The 19,195-nt window shown below is 45.1% G+C and overlaps 1 protein-coding gene across 1 annotated transcript in view; it reads right to left on the bottom strand.

Moving 5' to 3' along the window:
* The window catches only part of LOC134934146 (uncharacterized), a 99,970-nt gene extending 81,072 nt beyond the window's left edge, over positions 1-18,898 (bottom strand). Inside the window, exons 1-2 of the mRNA XM_063929645.1 lie at positions 18,697-18,898; positions 14,296-14,405 (exon numbers count right to left, since the gene is read on the bottom strand). Of these exons, the coding sequence (XP_063785715.1) occupies positions 14,296-14,405; positions 18,697-18,898 (312 nt within the window). The remainder of the gene's footprint in view (positions 1-14,295; positions 14,406-18,696) is intronic.
* Between the last annotated feature and the right edge of the window lie 297 nt (positions 18,899-19,195).

Genomic DNA, 19,195 nt, shown 5'->3' with positions numbered 1-19,195 from the left:
AAATTATACCTCAGGCCAGTATAAAGAATGTAAAGTGCAGGAAGACGCGCCATTTTCGGAGGCAGAGTTTCTCCTCAGAGTGGATCCAGCAGCTCTCCAGCACCATTTTCTATCTGCAGAACATCACACTGAGACGCTGACAGGGAACGCTGACCCTCCACATAACTCCAGCTATCCTGTGCGGTACCAGGGGGTTATAGAAGGGGGGGTGGAGTGTATTTATAACTGTGTAGTATATTAAGGGTACACAGTCAATGCCAGACATTTATTCTATAACTGTCTACTGGGGCGCTGTGTGGGTGCTGGCTCCATTAACTCTGTGGGGGAAATTTACTAAGCTTCCGATTTTGACCGAGATGCCGTTTTTTCATCAAAGTGTCATCTCGGTAATTTACTAAGCACTAATCACGGCAGTGATGAGGGCATTCGTAATTTTTTGCAAGTTCAGGTAAAAAATTACGAATGAATACACCATCGGTCAAAACGCGGCTGTTTAAGTATGAATCTCGGTCATTTACTAAGAAGTGCAAAGCAAAAAAAGAACAAACACTGCCGTGAAAAATTACAACTCGTAAAAAAGTGCTAAAAAAAAACAGACCTGCTTTTTTTATTCGTGATTGGATAGGCATGCACGGATCCATGAGATCCGTGCATGTATATCAGTGGGAAGGGGTGGGAAAGTGCTTATTTTTAAAAAAAAAATTGCGTGGGGTCCCCCCTCCTAAGCATAACCAGCCTCGGGCTCTTTGAGCCGATCCTGGTTGCAGAAATATGGGAAAAAAAATGACAGGGGTTCCCCCATATTTAAGCAACCAGCATCGGGCTCTGCGCCTGGTCCTGGTCCCAAAAATACGGGGGACAAAAAGAGTAGGGGTCCCCCGTATTTTTAAAACCAGCACCGGGCTCCACTAGCTGGACAGATAATGCCACAGCCGGGGGTCACTTTTATATAGTGCCCTGCGGCCGTGGCATCAAAAATCCAACTAGTCACCCCTGGCCGGGGTACCCTGGGGGAGTGGGGACCCCTTCAATCAAGGGGTCCCCCCCCCCAGCCACCCAAGGGCCAGGGGTGAAGCCCGAGGCTGTCCCCCCCCATCCAATGGGCTGCGGATGGGGAGGCTGATAGCCTTTGTTGTAAAAGAAAAGATATTGTTTTTAGTAGCAGTACTACAAGGCCCAGCAAGCCTCCCCCGCATGCTGGTACTTGGAGAACCACAAGTACCAGCATGCGACGGAAAAACGGGCCCGCTGGTACCTGTAGTACTACTACTAAAAAAATACCCAAAAAAAGACAAGACACACACACCGTGAAAGTATAATTTTATTACATACATACACACATACATACATACTTACCTTAAGTTCCCACGCAGGTCGGTCCTCTTCTCCAGTAGAATCCAAGGGGTACCTGTTGAAGAAATTATACTCACGAGATCCAGGGGTCCAGGCTCCTCGGCAAATCCAGGGTTAATCCACGTACTTGAAAAAAAAAAAAAAACGGTGTCCCGACCACGAACTGAAAGGGGACCCATGTTTGCACATGGGTCACCTTTCCACGAATGCCAGAAACCCACTTTGACTTCTGTCTAAGTGGGTTTCTGCAGCCAATCAGGGAGCACCACGTTGTGGCACCCTCCTGATCAGCTGTGTGCTCTTGTCCTCACTGACAGGCAGCACACGGCAGTGTTACAATGTAGCGCCTATGCGCTACATTGTAACCAATGCTGGGAACTTTCTGCTCAGCGGTGACGTCACTTTAGGTCAACCGCAGGGCAGAAAGTTCCCATCATTGGTTACAATGTAGCGCATAGGCGCTACATTGTAACACTGCCGTGTGCCGCCTGTCAGTGAGGACAGGAGCACACAGCTGATCAGGAGAGTGCTACAACGTGGCACTCCCTGATTGGCTGAAGAAACCCACTTAGACATCAGTCAGAGTGGGTTTCTGGCATTCGTGGAAAGGAGTCCCATGTGAAAACATGGGGCCCCTTTCAGTTCGTGTCTCGGCTTTCCGTTTTCTTATTTTATGCAAGTACGTGGATTACCCCTGGATTTCCCGAGGAACCTGGACCCCTGGATCTCGTGAGTATAATTTCTTCAACAGGTACCCCTTGGATTCTACTGGAGAAGAGGACCGACCTGCGTGGGAACATAAGGTAAGTATGTATGTATGTATGTGTGTATGTATGTAATAAAATTATACTTTCACGGTGTGTGTGTCTTGTCTTTTTTTGGGTATTTTTTTAGTAGTAGTACTACAGGTACCAGCGGGCCCGTTTTTCCGTCGCATGCTGGTACTTGTGGTTCTCCAAGTCAGCATGCGGGGGAGGCTTGCTGGGCCTTGTAGTACTGCTACTAAAAACAATATCTTTTCTTTTACAACAAAGGCTATCAGCCTCCCCATCCGCAGCCCATTGGATGGGGGGGGACAGCCTCGGGCTTCACCCCTGGCCCTTGGGTGGCTGGGGGGGGGGGACCCCTTGATTGAAGGGGTCCCCACTCCCCCAGGGTACCCCGGCCAGGGGTGACTAGTTGGATTTTTGATGCCACGGCCGCAGGGCACTATATAAAAGTGACCCCCGGCTGTGGCATTATCTGTCCAGCTAGTGGAGCCCGGTGCTGGTTTTAAAAATACGGGGGACCCCTACTCTTTTTGTCCCCCGTATTTTTGGGACCAGGACCAGGCGCAGAGCCCGATGCTGGTTGCTTAAATATGGGGGAACCCCTGTCATTTTTTTCCCCATATTTTTGCAACCAGGATCGGCTCAAAGAGCCCGAGGCTGGTTATGCTTAGGAGGGGGGACCCCACGCATTTTTTATTATTATTTTACAGTGTTTAATTTAAAAAAAAATAAAAAAATAAACCCCAGCACGGATCACACAGATCCGGCCGAGATTGATTGTAAAAAAAGTCGGCAGTGTTTTGCTAATCACTGCCGTAAAAATAGGTAAAAAACCACGAATGACATCGACATCGGAAGAAAAGAAAAACCCGAATACGACAGCTTAGTAAATCCATCGTAATCAATTCAAAAAGTTGCAATTTTACACTGTCGATGTCATTCGTGATTGAACTTGGACATGATTCTGGAAAATACGAATCTTAGTAAATGTACCCCTGTGTCTGACATTTTCGTGTGTGTGTGTGTGTGTGTGTGTGTGTGTGTGTGTGTGTGTGTGTGTGTGTGTGTGTGTGTGTGTGTGTGTGTGTATGCAAATCTCACATTATTATGTCCAGGGACTCTGTGTCTTGTGCTGGAGAGTGTGAATCTTCACCAGAGTAATCCATTCCATGTATTCAGGAATGTAATATTACGTCTCAGCCTTCCGAACCTGAACCCCAGTGGGTGGCTTCTATTAAGGGAATAATATCCCAGATTTCTTCTAGGATAGTGCATACTGAGACTGAAACACAGGTTTTAAAGAAATCTGTGGAGGTTTTGTCTGGTTCTGTCCCCACTACCTCAACGTCCCCTAGTATATACCCTAAGAAACGTGCGCTTGCCCATATTATGCAGGTCGACACGGATACCGACTCTGACAGGGCAGACAGTGATGTGGATATGTGGGGTGGGTGAGGCTTCCCTTGCAAAGGGGGTGCAGCTCATGATTGAGGCCATTAGGAATGTGTTACACATTGCTGACAAACCACCTGAGCAGGTTGAGGAGGCTTACTTTACTGACAATAAGAAAGCCTCCCTGACCTTCCCTGCGTCTAAAGAATTAAACGCATTATTTGAGAAATCCTGGGAAAACCCAGAGAAAAAATTCCAGATTCCGAAAAGGGTTCTCGTTGCCTTTCCTTTCCCTGAGGACGATAGGAAAAAGTGGGAAAACCCACCTATGGTTGACACTTCTGTATCTTGACTATCTAAAAAGGTGGTGTTACCTGTCCCTGGGTCTACTGCTTTGAAAGAGCCGGCAGACCGCAAGATTGAGACTATGCTCAAATCCATATACAGTGCTTCTGTCGAGGCGCTAAGGCCCACTATTGCCTGTGCATGTATTTCTAAGGCCATAGTAAAGTGGTCATGCACATTACTAGAGGAATAAGATTCTATGGATAGAAGTGACGTTGAATTGTTTTTACATAACATACAGGATTCCGCAGGTTTCATGGTGGAGGCCATGAAGGACCTGGGTCATCTGAATGCAAGGACGTCTTCCATGGCTGTATCTGCACGCAGGGGACTCTTGCTGCGCCAATGGTCAGCAGACGCGGAATCCAGGAGAAGTGTGGAGAAATATTGTGAAAGCAAAATAGATGGCTTTTAGGAAATATAAGCAGACACAAAATAATGAAGACAAAGAGATATATCTTGTTAGACAGAAGGAGACTAAGAAGGTAATCAGATGTGCAAAGGCACAAGCTGAGGAGAAAATGGCCAAGTCAGTGGGTAAAGGAGGCAAAACTTTTTTTTTACTTATATAAGCAAAAGGAGAAAAACAAAAGGCGGAATAATAAAACTAAAGACAGAGACTTGGAGTCTTGTTGAGGGAGACAATGTAATAACTAGTGATGAGCGGATTCGGTTTCACTTGGTTCTCAAAATGGCATCTTATTGGCTCACGGATGTCACGTGTTTTGGATAGCCAATAAGATGCCGTTTTGAGAACCGAGTAAAACCGAGTAAAACCGAATCCGCTCATCACTAGTAATAACAGATCATCTTAATTATGTTTGCTCAGTATTTACTACTGAAAGAGAGGGGAAGTAGCCACAGTTAAGTTGCAGGGATATTCAGGAAAATGAAACAAGTACATTTACAGAGGAGAAGTCTCAAAGCTGAAAGTGGACAAATTTATGGGGCCAGATGGGATACATCCAAGGATAATAAAAGAACTTAAAGAGGTGCTGGTAGCACCATTGACAGAATTATTCAACCAGTTATTAGCTACAGGAGTAATTCCAGATGACTGAAAAAGAGCAAACGTAGTCCCACTGCACAAAAGTGGAAGCAAGGAAGAGGCAAACAACTACAGACCAGTGAGTCTTACATCAGTAGTAGGGAAATTGATGGAAATATTCTTAAAAGAAAGAGTTGTAGATTATCTCAAATCCTTCAATTTACAGGATCTCAAACAGCATGGATTCACTGGGGGGAGATCATGTCAAACACATTTTATTGACTTTTTTGACTGTGACTAAAGTGATGGATAAAGGTGGAGCCGTGGATATAGCTTATCTAGACTTTAGTAAGGCTTTTGACACTGTTCCACATCGCAGACTGCTAAATAAACTTGAAAGTTTGGGATTGGATATTAGGATTATTGAATGGATAAGATCTTGGTTTAAGGATAGAAAACAGAGAGTTGTGGTAAATGGAGTGCATTCACAGAAGGGAAATGTTACCAGTGGAGTACCCCAGGGATCTGTACTTGGACCAGTGCTTTTTAATATCTTTATTGGTGACATTGCAAATGGCATTAAAGGGAAAGTATGCCTTTTTGCAGATTACACAAAGGTATGCAACAGGGTAGACACACCAGGTGGGATATAACAAATGATTGAGGATCTAGGTAGACTAGAGGAATGGTCAAGAGGGTGGAAATTACAGTGTAATGCTAAAAAATGCAAAATCATGCACTTGGGTCTCAAAAATCCAAAGACTAAATATAGTATTAATGGCACTATACTGGAAACTACTGAGGAGGAAAGGGATCTAGGAGTCACTATTTCAGGTGACTTAAAGGCAGGTAAGCAATGTAACAAAGCAATGAGGAAGGCTAGTCAGATGCTTGGCTGCATTGGGAGAGGAATCAGCAGCAGAAAGAAAGAAGTAATAATGCCACTGTATAGGTTATTGGTACGGCCTCATCTAGAATACTGTGTTCAGTTCTGGAGGCCACATCTTCAAAAGGATATTAATACATTAGAAACTGTACAAAGTAGGGCAACTAAAATGGTGCATGGCCTACATCACACAACTTACCCAGAATGACTAAGAAATCTCAATATGTATACACTATAGAGAAGGGAAAGGGGGGACATGACAGAAACTTTCAAATATATCAAGGGTTTTAACAAAGTCCAGGAGGGAAACATTCTCCAAATGAAGAGAAGCAATAGGACACGAGGACATGCACTGAGACTGGAGGGGGGGGGGGGGGGGGTTCAGGGGAAATTTGAGGAAAAATTACTTCACAGAAAGGGTAGTGGACAAGTGGAATAGCCTCCCATCAGAGGTGGTAGAGGCTAAGACAGTAGAGCAATTTAAACATGCATGGGATAGACATAAGGATATCCTTACAAAGAAATAAGGTTCAAATAAGGTTAGAGATAAAAATAATGTTAAAAAAAAAGGGGGCAGACTAGATGGGCCAAGTGGTTCTTATCTGCCGTCACATTCTATGTTTCTATGTTTCTATGTAACCTACCCTTCACAGGTCAGGCTTTATTTGGGGAAGCATTGGATGCATGGTGTCAGGAATCGGCGTTCAGCAGCATCTCACTTACCAGCGCGCTGGCGTGCAGGCCTCCGGAGGTCACGGCCCCAGTCGCGGCTGTGTGAATGCACTGTCCGCGAGCGTCATGTTCAATGTCGCTAAGTACCCCTGAACCGCATCCAGTGTGTGCCTCTCTGTGTGCCGGCGTCTGTCAAGTATGGGCGCCGCCATGACACCTGCACTCAGCTGATCTGGACATCCAATCCGGTGAGGTGTTTGCACACAGAGCTCAGCATCCAATCACCGCAGAGCAAGGGGTATAAGTTCTAGTCTGTGGCTCAGTCTCATCGCCTCGGACAACGAGTCACATTCGGTGTACAAGTTCTCCTAGTTCCTGCGTTCCTGTCTCCAGTGGATTCCCTGTTGTCATTCCGTCATTTCATCTCCAGTCTTCAGTATTCCAGCTTGCTACGAACTCCAGCCACAGTCTGCTACAACTACTTGCAGTAAGAGACTTTCCTCAGGTGTTTTCTCATTTCTCAGCCTGTGCACCTGATTACCAGCATTCCACACTGTGCATTGCATTCAGCACTTAACAACTTGCTGTGTTGGGACTGTCTCCTGCTTAGGCCTTGCTTGACTTAAAGAACCTGTCCTGCTACAGAGACTGTGTGCTTTTTATTCATTTACCGGAGTTCTATCTGCATTATCTAATTTCATTATTTGTCATTACCGTTTATATCAAGCTTCAAGTTCAACTTTATTCCTCATTCTGTTATCAGTGACTTTTTGAATATTCATTTCATCGGATTAAGTTATCATTAATTTATTCCTGTCATCAGTTATACCAGTTACCATTCATACTCCATTCCTGTTGTTGCTGACTTCCAAGTCCACCATCATTTGTTTCATTTAATCTGTTTGTTCATTTGCTCTGTGACCCCTGTGAGATAATAAGTATCAAGCGCACATGCGCAGGACTTTTCTTCAGCCTCCTCGTTTCATATATCACACCTACACTGACCCACTAGTGCTCCCTCCGGGAACAAACAAAACTACAGACCTGACACATGGATCTCCGCGGCAACCGCTGGTAAGTCAAACTTTCTTCCCTCAGCCACTCAGACAACGAATAAACCTTTTTCTACATCCACAATGCAGCCCTTTCGGACCGCGAAAGCTAAAATGTCCAAGCCTCCTGCCACTTTCTTCAGAGGTGGTCGAGCAAAATCCAAAAAACCTGCACCCGCAGGTTCCGTGGAACAGAACCCTGCCTCTGTTTCCTCAAAATCCTCAGCATGACGGTGGACCTCATAGCCCGGAGAACGAGCAGGTGGGAGCGAGATTCAGATGTTTCAGTCACATCTGGGTGTCATCCGGCCTGGATCCCTGGGTACAGGATATTGTGTCCCAAGGGTACAGACTGGAGTTTCAGGAACTCCCACCTCACAGATTCTTCAAATCAGGCTTACCAGCTTTGCTGACTGAAAGAGCTTTCCTACAGGAAGCCATTCAAAAATTGGAACAGTCAGTTGTCATTGTTCCAGTGCCGCCTCATCTGGAAAACAAGGGTTACTATTCAAACGTATATGTGGTACCGAAACCGGATGGTTCGGTCAGACCAATTTTAAAGCTGAAGTCGTTAAACCCTTATCTGAGGGACTTCAAGTTCAAAATGGAATCTCTGAGAGCGGTGATCTCAGGTCTGGAGGAGGGAGAGTTTTTGGTATCCCTGGATATCAAGGATGCGTACCTCCACATTCCGATTTGGCCGCACACCAGGCTTATCTCAGATTTGCGCTGTTGGACTGTCACTATCAGTTCCAGGCACTGCCATTCAGCCTCTCCACGGCACCGAGGGTCTTCACCAAGGTAATGGCAGAGATAATGATTCTCCTCCGCAGGCAGGGAGTGAATATTATTCCATACCTGGACGATCTGCTGATAAAGGCGTCCTCCAGGGAGAAGTTGTTGCAGTGAATTGCTCTCACGACTCGAATGCTCAGGGATCATTGGTGGATCCTGAATCTTTTAAAGTCACATTTGGAGCCAACAAGGCTATTGTCTTTCCTAGGGATGATCCTCGACACGCCAGTGCAGAGGGTGTTTCTACCGGTGGAGAAAGCGTTGGTGATACAATCAATGGTCCGGGATGTCTTGAAGCCTTCCCGGATATAGGTCCATCAGCGCATTCGCCTTCTGGGGAAGATGGTTGCCTCCTATGAGGCTCTACAGTATGGAAGATTTCATGCACGGTCCTTCCAACTGGATCTCCTAGACAAGTGGTCGGGATCTCACCTACACATGCACCAGAGGATACGTCTGTCACCGAAGTCCAGGATCTCACTCCTATAGTGGCTACAACTGCCTCACCTTCTAGAGGGCCGCAGGTTCGGGGTTCAGAACTGGATCCTTTTAACCATGGATGCAAGTCTCAGAGGTTGGGGCGCAGTCACCCGAGGGGAAACCTTCCAAGGAAGGTGGTCAAGTCTGGAATCCATTCTTCCAATAAACATCCTGGAACTAAGAGCCGTGTACAACAGTCTTCTACAAGCGGCACACCTTCTGCAAGATCAGGCCATTCAAGTGCAGTCAGACAATGTAATGATGATGGCCTACATAAACCAACAGGGCGGAACAAAGAGCAGAGCTGCCATGGCAGAGGTGACAAGAATCCTCCTCTGGGTAGAAAGGCACGTGGTGGTGCTATCAGCAATCTTCATTCCGGGAGTGGACAACTGGGAAGCGGACTTCCTCAGCAGGCACGATCTCCATCCAGGAGAGTGGGCCTCCATCCGGAGGTGTTCACAGAGGTGGCAAGTCTTTGGGACGTACCTCAAATAGACATGATGGCCTCCCGTCTCAACAAGAAGCTTCGGAGGTACTGTTCCAGGTCGAGAGCCCCACAAGCAGTGGCAGCGGACTCCCTGGTGACTCCGTGGGTGTTCCAGTCAGTGTACGTGTTTCCTCCACTTCCACTCATTACAAGGATTCTAAAACTCATAAAGAGAACAAGAGTTTAGGCGATCCTCATTGCTCCGGACTGGCCAAGAAGGGCATGGTACGCAGATCTTCTGGAATTACTACTGGAAGATCCGAAGCCTCTTCCTCTTCGGAAGGACCTTCTGCAACAGGGGCTGTTCGCTTATCAAGACTTACCATGGCTACATTTGACGGCATGGAGGTTGAACGACAGATCTTAGCTTGGAAGGGCATTCTGAACAAGGTTATTCCTACCCTGATACAGGCTCGGAAAGGGGTAACGTCTAAACATTACCATCGCATTTGGAAAAAGTATGTGTCTTGGTGTAAATCCAAGAAGTTTCCTGTGGTGGAGTTTCAACTTGGACGGTTTCTCCTCTTCCTGCAAGCAGGGGTGGATATGGGCCTGCGTTAGGGTTCCATAAAGGTCCAAATTTTGGCTTTATCCATTTTCTTCCAGAAACAACTGGCTTCCCTCCCAGAGGTTCAGACTTTCTTGAAGGGGGTTCTGCACATTCAGCCTCCCCCTGTGCCTCCTACGGCACTCTGGGATCTTAACGTGGTGTTGCAGTTCCTGCAATCGGATTGGTTTGAGCCTTTACAGGAGGTTGAGGTCAAGTTTCTCACATGGAAGGCTGTCACATTGTTGGCCTTAGCTTCTGCTAGACATGTGTCGGAATTGGGGGCTTTGTCTTGTAAAAGTCCCTACTTAATTTTCCATGAAGATAGAGCTGAGCTCAGGACATGTCAGCAGTTTCTTCCAAAGGTTGTGTCAGTTTTTCATATCAACCAACCTATTGTGGTGCCAGTGGCTACTGACTCCTCAATTCCATCAAAGTCCTTGGATGTTGTAAGGGCTCTGAAGATCTATGTGACGAGAACTGCTCGTCACAGAAAGTCAGACTATCTGTTTGTCCTGTATGATCCCAAGAAACTTGGGTGTCCTGCTTCTAAGCAGACGATTTCTCACTGGCTCAGGTTCACTATCCAGCATGCATATACTACGGCAGGATTGTTGTGTCCAAAATCGGTTAAGGCCCACTCTACTCGTAAGGTGGGTTCCTCCTGGGCAGCTGCCCAGGGTGTCTTGGCTTTCCAACTTTGCCGAGCGGCTACTTGGTCGGGGTCTAACACGTTTGCTAAGTTCTACAAGTTTGATACTTTGGTCTCTGAGGACCTAAAGTTTGGTCAATCAGTTCTGCAGGAGCCTCTGCGCTCTCCCTCCCATTCTGGGAGCTTTGGTACATCCCCATGGTACTAATGTGGACCCCAGAATCCTCCAGGATGTAAGAGAAAATAGGATTTTAATTACCTAATGGTAAACCCTTTTCTCGTAGTCCGTAGTGCTTTGTTATCCTGCAGTGGTTTGTTATCCTGCAGTGGTTACTTGGTTCAGTACTGCTTTGTTCTTGGTTTAGTACTGTGTTGTTACTTGGTTAAGTACTGTTGTTCAGCTGTTGCTGAGTGTTCAAGCTGGTTAGCTTGGTCTGCCTTGTGTGTGAGCTGGTGCGAATCTCACCACTTTCTGTGTATGTTCCTTCTATCGAAGTTGTCCATCTCCTCGGGCACAGTTTCTATACTGAGTCTGGTGGGAGGGGCATAGAGGGAGGAGCCAGCCCACACTATCAAATTCTTGAAGTGCCCATGGCTCCTGGTGGACCCATCTATACCCCATGGTACTAATATGGACTCCAGCATCCTCTCCGGACTACGAGAAAAGGATTTACCGGTAGGTAATTAAAATCCTTTTTTTTTTAATACAAGGTAAATAAATAAATATATATATATATATATATATATATTTATATATATAAAAAAACACAGTAGTATCTTTATCTCGCGCCAACCTAGAAGCGGCACCATGGGAGAGATCTTTGTTGGAAGATCTCAAAAGCATACAAGAATAAACACAAATTCCCAAGTGCGCTAAAGTGGAATGTAATTACACAGTTCTTCCAGCGTTATTTTCGTCGGAATGTAGACTGGAGGGTATTTAAATCTGGGGACCTGTAACAGACACCCCTCACCAAATAGTCACCCAAACAAGAGGCCAACAGGCCAATTAGTAAAAAGTTATTTTAATAACGTATACACAGTTCAAAGTATAAAATTGTGTCAATAAAATGCAACTAAAAGAGTACACAGCCAACACGTTTGTAAGGTGGAATCTAGATATCCCCTCACCTTTTGCAAGGTGCAAGCTCGACAGGGAGTATCTTTACAGACTAGGTTGTGATTCTCTGACTGACAAACCCAACGCGTTTCGTCTTATCGACTTCATCAGGGGTAACGAATATAGGAAAAGGCTAATTTGCTCATGATGAATTAATATAAAGGATCATAACCTCTAATGTACGATTATTCAGAATCTCCTATATCTGGACTTAGTGGATGAAGCTCTTATATCAGGGCTCCTAATTAGAGCTTAAGAGGTATTCCTTCTTAAATGTGTAATCGGTTGGATAATGGTGTTTTGTATAAACTACCTTAAAACTAATTGGGCGTAAATCCTTACAGGGTCACCTAGGAATACTATTGGTTATAATCTCTTAGGAGTGCTGACAACCATATGTCGGCATTTTTGCAAACTACCTAAAGTGTGGTGTCCAATTTTAAATTCAAGACTATTTCTGATTCGGATGTTGACCAACGTACAACGAAATTCAAGAATTATATAGCTGGTTTAACAATCTCAAAAGTATAAGTGGTGTGGCTTCCTCAATAGGTCTCACAGAATAGATCCCGGGAGAGATTTGGCTGCATGCATATATATTACAAACTGATACTGTATGTTTCTGTGTGTGTCCGTATTACTGACACAGGTATATTTTACAAGCAAGGGCAAAGTGCATTTTCCGGTTATATGAGACCAAACAAGAGAAGTGTTTGGAGTTGGACATATGTCAACATTGAAATGTTTGCGTCTTCATCTTGGGACAATGGGTATCACCTTGTGTGTTCATCTATATAATCTATGTTAAACATTGAATTAATGTTATTTCTAACACTCAAAATTGAGCTAACAGTGACCCCTACTGTTTCTTAGCATTTATGTATATTTCCTAATTTGACCCTTGTACCCATGAAATTGCTTTTTCAGAAGTTTCCAGCCTATATAAGATAGAAATTGTCAATGTTAAATAATCCTTGATCTGCCTGGATGAACATTGACTGCAGGAAGTGCCAGGATGATCTGAATATAACTCAGCCTCTAGACGCAGAGGGCGGGCTCCTGAGTTTGCTGATGTGATTGCTGTAGTGAACATCTGCTGAATTGATCAATAACTTTAGCTAAGTATACAATAAATTCATATTTATATATTCAAGTTATGTGTTGAAGTACTTTTCTGGGAATGCACCCATCTGGGTCTCCTCGAACTTAACCCACCTGTAACAGCTTCCAATCAAAAGATGATGCCGCTCTTTGAATCTGACACTGATTGCGCGCCAATCACCGCTCTCGGGCTGCCAGCCAATGAGAAGCTGCCAATGAGAAGCTGGCGGTCAACAAGCTGTGATTGGCTCATGCCAGTTTAAAAAAACTTTCTTTTAATTGGCAGCCGGTCGGTCCGCAAGCTGGGATTGGCTGTTGGCTGCCCCCAGCTTTAGAATGCACTGCAGCTGGGATCTGATGCTAGTGGCCGGGCGGAGGTGGAACTGGTTCTGCCTTCAATTAGAAGTGACAGAACGCAATTCTGTCCCATTCCGGCCCACTTTAACCTCTGTGTAACACCTATTAACACTTTAACCTCTCACTAGTGTGATGCCTTGGGGCTGCTGGCCTATGCTGACTTGGGGAGTCTCATGCCCTGGACTTGAACTTTAGTGTTAGTGACAACCAGATGAAGACACCTGGTCACGGTTGGTGGGCCCATGTTTTTGGCCAATAATTATGATAAGCACCTCAATTTTACTTTATGTTACACTGCAGGGATTATTAAAATTATTCAGATTAGCAGTGTTTAGTACTGTGGAGTGTGCATCTGCATTTTATTTTTTTTCTGTGTGGAACTGCAAGTGTCAGCATGGTAGCACCTCTTGTTATGTTTGGCAATGGCTTCTATTGTTGTGGCATGTTGGACAGATTCTTTACTCATTGTATGCAGTGGCATGGAATGTAGGAGAGTCGTTCATATGATTATGACACCAGGCAGTAGGCAACTTCTGAGTGATTTTTCAAAATAAACAATATTTCTCTAATATATAACTAAAACTCAGTTAATATAGTACAGTTTACCCACCACCACTGTGACCATAGGACATATCTCCCAATTTTCCCCTCCAAAAAGAGCGTAGGGCATCTAGATAGGGTAGTTGTTTCCCAGGAAAAGACATCCTGCGAGACATGCTTGATTTTTCATCACTGTGACCCGGTAGCTGCTGACCTGGCTCCAGACCCCTGTCCACAGAACAGAAGCTGTGTGCATGTGCACATAATCTTTTCACCACTGCTTGGTTAAGCAGAGCAGTTAGTGAGAGGGGCACTCCCAACTTCCCCCCATTTGGCGTATCTATAATGAGTGCTAGGTGAAAGGGGGCGCCACATCACACACCTTGCACCCATAAAATTATACTTATTACTCCAGAGTTCCACAGTGACCAGCACTGCAGAAAGAAATCACCATGAAGATGGTGCGGTGGCCATTTTCCTGGTGATTTGCACTAGGAACAAGGTGTGGGCTTCATGTTCCTGGAGACAGTAGACTCTGCATGCACAGTAGACTCTGGGACAAAGCCAGAAACTAAAGCATTACTAGAGAGGAGAGGGCCCTCATGAAGCCTGCACATGTACCCTCTCCTCTCTTAAAATGCCCCCCCCCCCCAACCGTGGGACAGTTAGGAGGTTATGCCAAAATATTTCTCATTATACTGTTCTTTTATTTGAAGCTATAACAGTCCCTGTTATTAAGGGGTTAAGGTACTTACATCACCTCCGTAGATTTTACTATGATCTCGTTTCCGAAGGTCGTAGATCCGAAGACCAGTCTGATACCGTATGCAATACTCTCGTTCAGTTGTCCCTGTGGTTTCTCTACCTGTGTTGGAGGAAAAGTTTAAAAAACACACGAAAATTGTATACATAAATATACAAAAAAAAAATTCTGGTTTCCACCTGCTGGAGGCAGCCATTTTGCGGGCTGGATCGAATTAGTCAGAAGGCGACCAATTTTTTCCTTAGATACTAATGTCATCACTGAAACTGTTTTGTTCATATGTTTGTAAATCCAGTCATAAGGACACAGACATGTGAGTTCACTGCTGTGCTGTTTATTCCATCACCAACTCCAGACACACTGCACACTGGACCACCCACTTCCCAGCATCCCTCTGGTCCCAGGGACCATCACTGAAGATTCAGGATTAAGCAATCTAATACACTAACATCACATCCTCTTTTCTTTAAAGATAAGCCCTGTACGCTTCAATGCAACAATTAACAATGTCATATTAAGAACATCATCTAACACGTTTCAATGAGTCTCTCAGGTCTGCATATTTCCCTTTTGGGTCTTTCATACACAGTCTCGACCATGTTGGACCTTTTTAGAATCGTGGTTTGTTCACCATTATCAGGATCATCATACATGTCAGATGAAGGGTATTCTTCAGTCATGTTGTCTTCATTATGGTTAGGTTGAGATCTTAAATCCACCCGATTTCTTCTTACTTCCGTTCCACGCTCTGTACGTATAGTATAAGATCTTGGTGCTACTTGTGCTTACACAATACCTTTCTACACCCAAATACCTATCTCGTGATCTCTGAGACGGACTTGGTCACCCGATTTTAGATCAGATAAGCATTTTGCCCGCCTGTCATGGAACAGTTTCTGTTTCGTCTGTTGACGTTCCTTACTCAGTCTGACCAACGCTGAGTTATGTGTATTAAGCAGTTTATCATGTATCGGGAGATTTGCTCTAATCCTCCTTCCCATCAGCATTTGTGCAGGAGAAAGTCCATTCTGTAAAGGTGTACTGCGGTAGATTAAAAGACTTTTGTAGAAATCTTCTTTACCTTCTTGAGCTTTTTTCATGAGACTCTTTACAGTTTTTACTGAACTTTCCACCAACCCATTTGAGCGTGGATAGTGGGGACTTGACGTAGTATGGACAAATTCCCACTCATCAGCAAATTGTCTAAATTCAGCACTGGAAAACTGAGGACCATTGTCAGTGAACACTTCCATAGGAACACCATGCCTTGGAAAGATTGACTTCATGCAATTGATTGCGGCTTGAGGTATTGATTACGGTATGAGGTATTTCGTGAGGTATTTTGTGCCTCACTCCTCCATGAAGAGTTGAATAGCTGAATACTGCCTCAGTGCCCAAAATTCCCGAGGCTGACATGTTCGGTTTAAGAGTTCTACTAAAAAGACCAAGGGGTGTATGTTATATCTTTAAAAGGCAAAATCAGGTAGAATTTCTGTTATTAATGCTGAAATACGGAGAGCACTGCTGCACAGTCCCCATGATTAGAGCCGGATCAAGGCTTCGGGGGGCCCGGGGGAATTAAAACAAGGGGGCCCTAAGGGGTAAAATTTAATTCATTACACATACATACATATATGTGGACTGGCTGTATGTGTACTATTTTCTATTTACCTGTTTGTTTCATTATGATATGCGTTGTACTACTGGCGATTGTGGGCTACGGAGGAGTGTGGAACGCAGGCGTTTCCGCCCCGGATGGGCTGGAATGCACACTACTTCCGCCGTCCCAGATTTGCATGATGGCTCTGACATTGGCGCTCACTGTGGCGGGCGGAAGCCTCTTGTGGAACGCATGGGCTTCCACCGGCGGCAGATGGAGCGCAGGCTGCTTCCGCCCTGTTATATTTATTAATTTATCTCTTCACCTGGTGCTCATTTATGCTTATAAGTTTCTGGGCAGCTCGGTGCACATTTATATTGTTTGTGGTTGTATTCAGTAGTGCATAGTTTATTGCTGTAGTGTTATTTGGTTAGATTTAGGTCTTATACTTGCCCTGACATCACTTCCTGTCTGAATAGTATAATTGGAGCATGTGGCAGTGGAGCTTAACACAGCCCTGTCCTGATGCTCTTATGTGCCTATGCTGACTTTCTGAGACTCCTGTGAGTAACTTGGATTATGATCCTGTGTTTGGCTGTTGAAACATATTAATGGTATGATTTTGTGACCTGCACTTTTATGATATATTGTTTTGTTGTAGTAATTCTGGAGGAATGAACATCCCTCTCGACAGATGTCTCTGCCTTTGCATATGCCGTGAGTTAATTGATTGGTTTGTTGGATTGCCTTTATTGATTACCTCCACCTGACCATTATTTCTACATCTAGGTCATATTTGATCCTACTACTTAGGATCGGCTTTGAATTATGCATTGAGTAAGTTATTTCCTTGTTTATTTGCATGGCGGTGACACTCCTTCTGTGTGTAGATTGCTTTTTATTTATGAGTATATACGTATACACCCAAGGCGAGCTCAGGGAGGACAGAAAACTCCCATGGAGCAAAAGGGTGTGGCTGTAGAGGTCTTGTGGGTTAGATTTGATCCCCAGAGTGATAACTTCAGTTGTCTGATTTGCTCTATGATTGAGAGTTTAAGTAACTACATTAATCTCCATTTGGCTTTTGAACCATAAGCCGCGCAGCCATGATACTGTCTGAATACGACACATTGATTTTTCTGATAATCAATATGTGATGCTTTCAAATTATTTTGTATATATGGAAGCTTGTCTTGATAAAGATCCTAAACTGAGGATCGAAACGTCGACAACAATAAGCCTGACATCGACTGAAATAAAGTTACTGTGAAAATTGAAGTTGCTGGAGACCTTTTGATTGGACGAGTGCACCTCCACATTGTTGGACTCTTTCTAAATATTGTGGGTCTACCCGTTGAGGGAGATCCCCACTAGGAGCACCCCACTGTTGCGAATACTCTATATGCGAGTGCAGGATTTTTCGTGTTATATATATATATATATATATATATATATGACCCAGGACATTAGTTTCAAATTTCAATAACATAAAAAAAGTTCAGGCTGCCTGTCTTACTTTTGCGATGATGTTGGCAAAGACGGACTGCGACGAGTAAAGCACGCAGGACACATAACAGGAGGAGATCAGTTCTTCTCTCTCCTCTGCCGGGTACATCCACCTCCACCCGCGCCAATGTGCATGCCCGGGATCCCGCCTCCTTCTTCCCTGCAGGCTGTGCTCCAACCAGTCATGGAGCCGCCGGCTGCAGCCTCACTTATCATTGGACAGCTGAGCCTTCGTTTGGCTCGGCTGCCCTGTAAAACTCTGCAGCGCCGGCAGCTGTTTGAAAGCTGTCAGTGGTGAGTGCAGTGTCGCAGATCGGATCGGTAAGAGATCCGATCTGCGATGGATGGTGGGGGTCCCTCTCACAGCGTGGGCCCCAGGGGTACTTAGCCCCAGAGCCCTCCCCTTAATCCGGCTCTTTTAGTGATGCATCAATCCTTTACCAATCATTTGGTCTTCTGCACATATGTGGAGCCATCTTGTCACATTTTTGGAGAGCCTCAGTGGAACACAGACACTAAGTGGAACACGGACGTGTTGAAAATAAGAGATATGGTAGACTTACCATGGTTAACTCTTTTTTCTGCGAAGTACATAGCTTCCACAGGGAAACATTGGGGTGTAGAGATGGATCTGGATTCAGGCACCAACAGGTTAAAGCTTTAGCTGTCCCAGGATGCATTGGAGCCCTCTTATATAACCCTGCCTCCAAGCACTGTGAGCTCAGTTTTGTTAACCGGTCCAATGCAGGAAGCAGGCAAGAGAGAAGGAAGACGTTAGTCACGTAAGAACACATTCTCACTGACAGGAGAAGGTACCAGTGGCTGATGCCATACAAACCAAAAGAAACTTAGGTGCGCCAGGGTGGGTGCCCTGTGGAACCTATGTACTTCGCGGAAAAAGAGTTAACCATGGTAAGTCTCTTGGTTAAGGTGAAATGATGAAACCACCTTAGGTAGGTAACCAGGCCTAGTTCAGAGAACTGCCTTGTCATGGTGAAAAATGAAAAAGGGAGGACAAAAGGACAATGCTCCTAAGTCTGAAACCCTCCTAACAGAGGCAATAGACAGCAAGAAAATGACCTTGGCCGTAAGCCATTTTAGGTCTACTGATTTAAGGGGCTGGAATGGAGTCTCTTAAAGAGCCTTCAGTACAATAGACAGGTCCCATGGAGCCACTGGAGGGACATAGTGAGGCTGAATATGTACCACGCCCTGAAGGAATGTGCGTACATCAGGTATGGAGACAGTCTTGCGTTGGTACCATACCAACAAGGCAGAGATGTGTACCTTGAGAGAGGCAAGCCAAAGGCCTAAATCCAAACCTCTCTGGCGAAAAGCCAGAATTCTGGAAGTTCTGACTTAGAGGCATCATAATTCTTACACACCAGGTGAAGTAAGAATGCCATACTCTGTAATAAATGCGGGCAGAGGCCAGTTTGTGGTCCTTCAGCATCATCTGGATAACAGCCTCAGAGAACCCTTTGGTCATTACTATTGATGTTTCAAGAGCCACGCCATCAATGCCAGTCTGGCCAGGTCCGGATACAGGCAAGGGCCCTGCTGTAGAAGGTCTTGTTGCTGAGGAAGCAGAAAGGGACGATCTGCCGAGAGTCCCTGTAGGTCTGAGAACCAGTGATGTCTGGACCATGCTGTAGCGATCAGAATGAAAATTTCCTCTTCTCGTTTGAACTTTCAAAGAACCCTGGGCAGAAGTGACACTGGAGGAATTATGTAAGGCAGACAAAAGTTCCACGGGACTGCCAAAGCGTCCAAGAATGCCGCCTGC

Source organism: Pseudophryne corroboree, chromosome 6, assembly GCF_028390025.1.
Source record: "Pseudophryne corroboree isolate aPseCor3 chromosome 6, aPseCor3.hap2, whole genome shotgun sequence".
Taxonomy (NCBI): domain Eukaryota; kingdom Metazoa; phylum Chordata; class Amphibia; order Anura; family Myobatrachidae; genus Pseudophryne; species Pseudophryne corroboree.
Note: the sequence above shows the minus strand (reverse complement) of the source record. Positions and strands in the feature narration are given on the sequence as shown.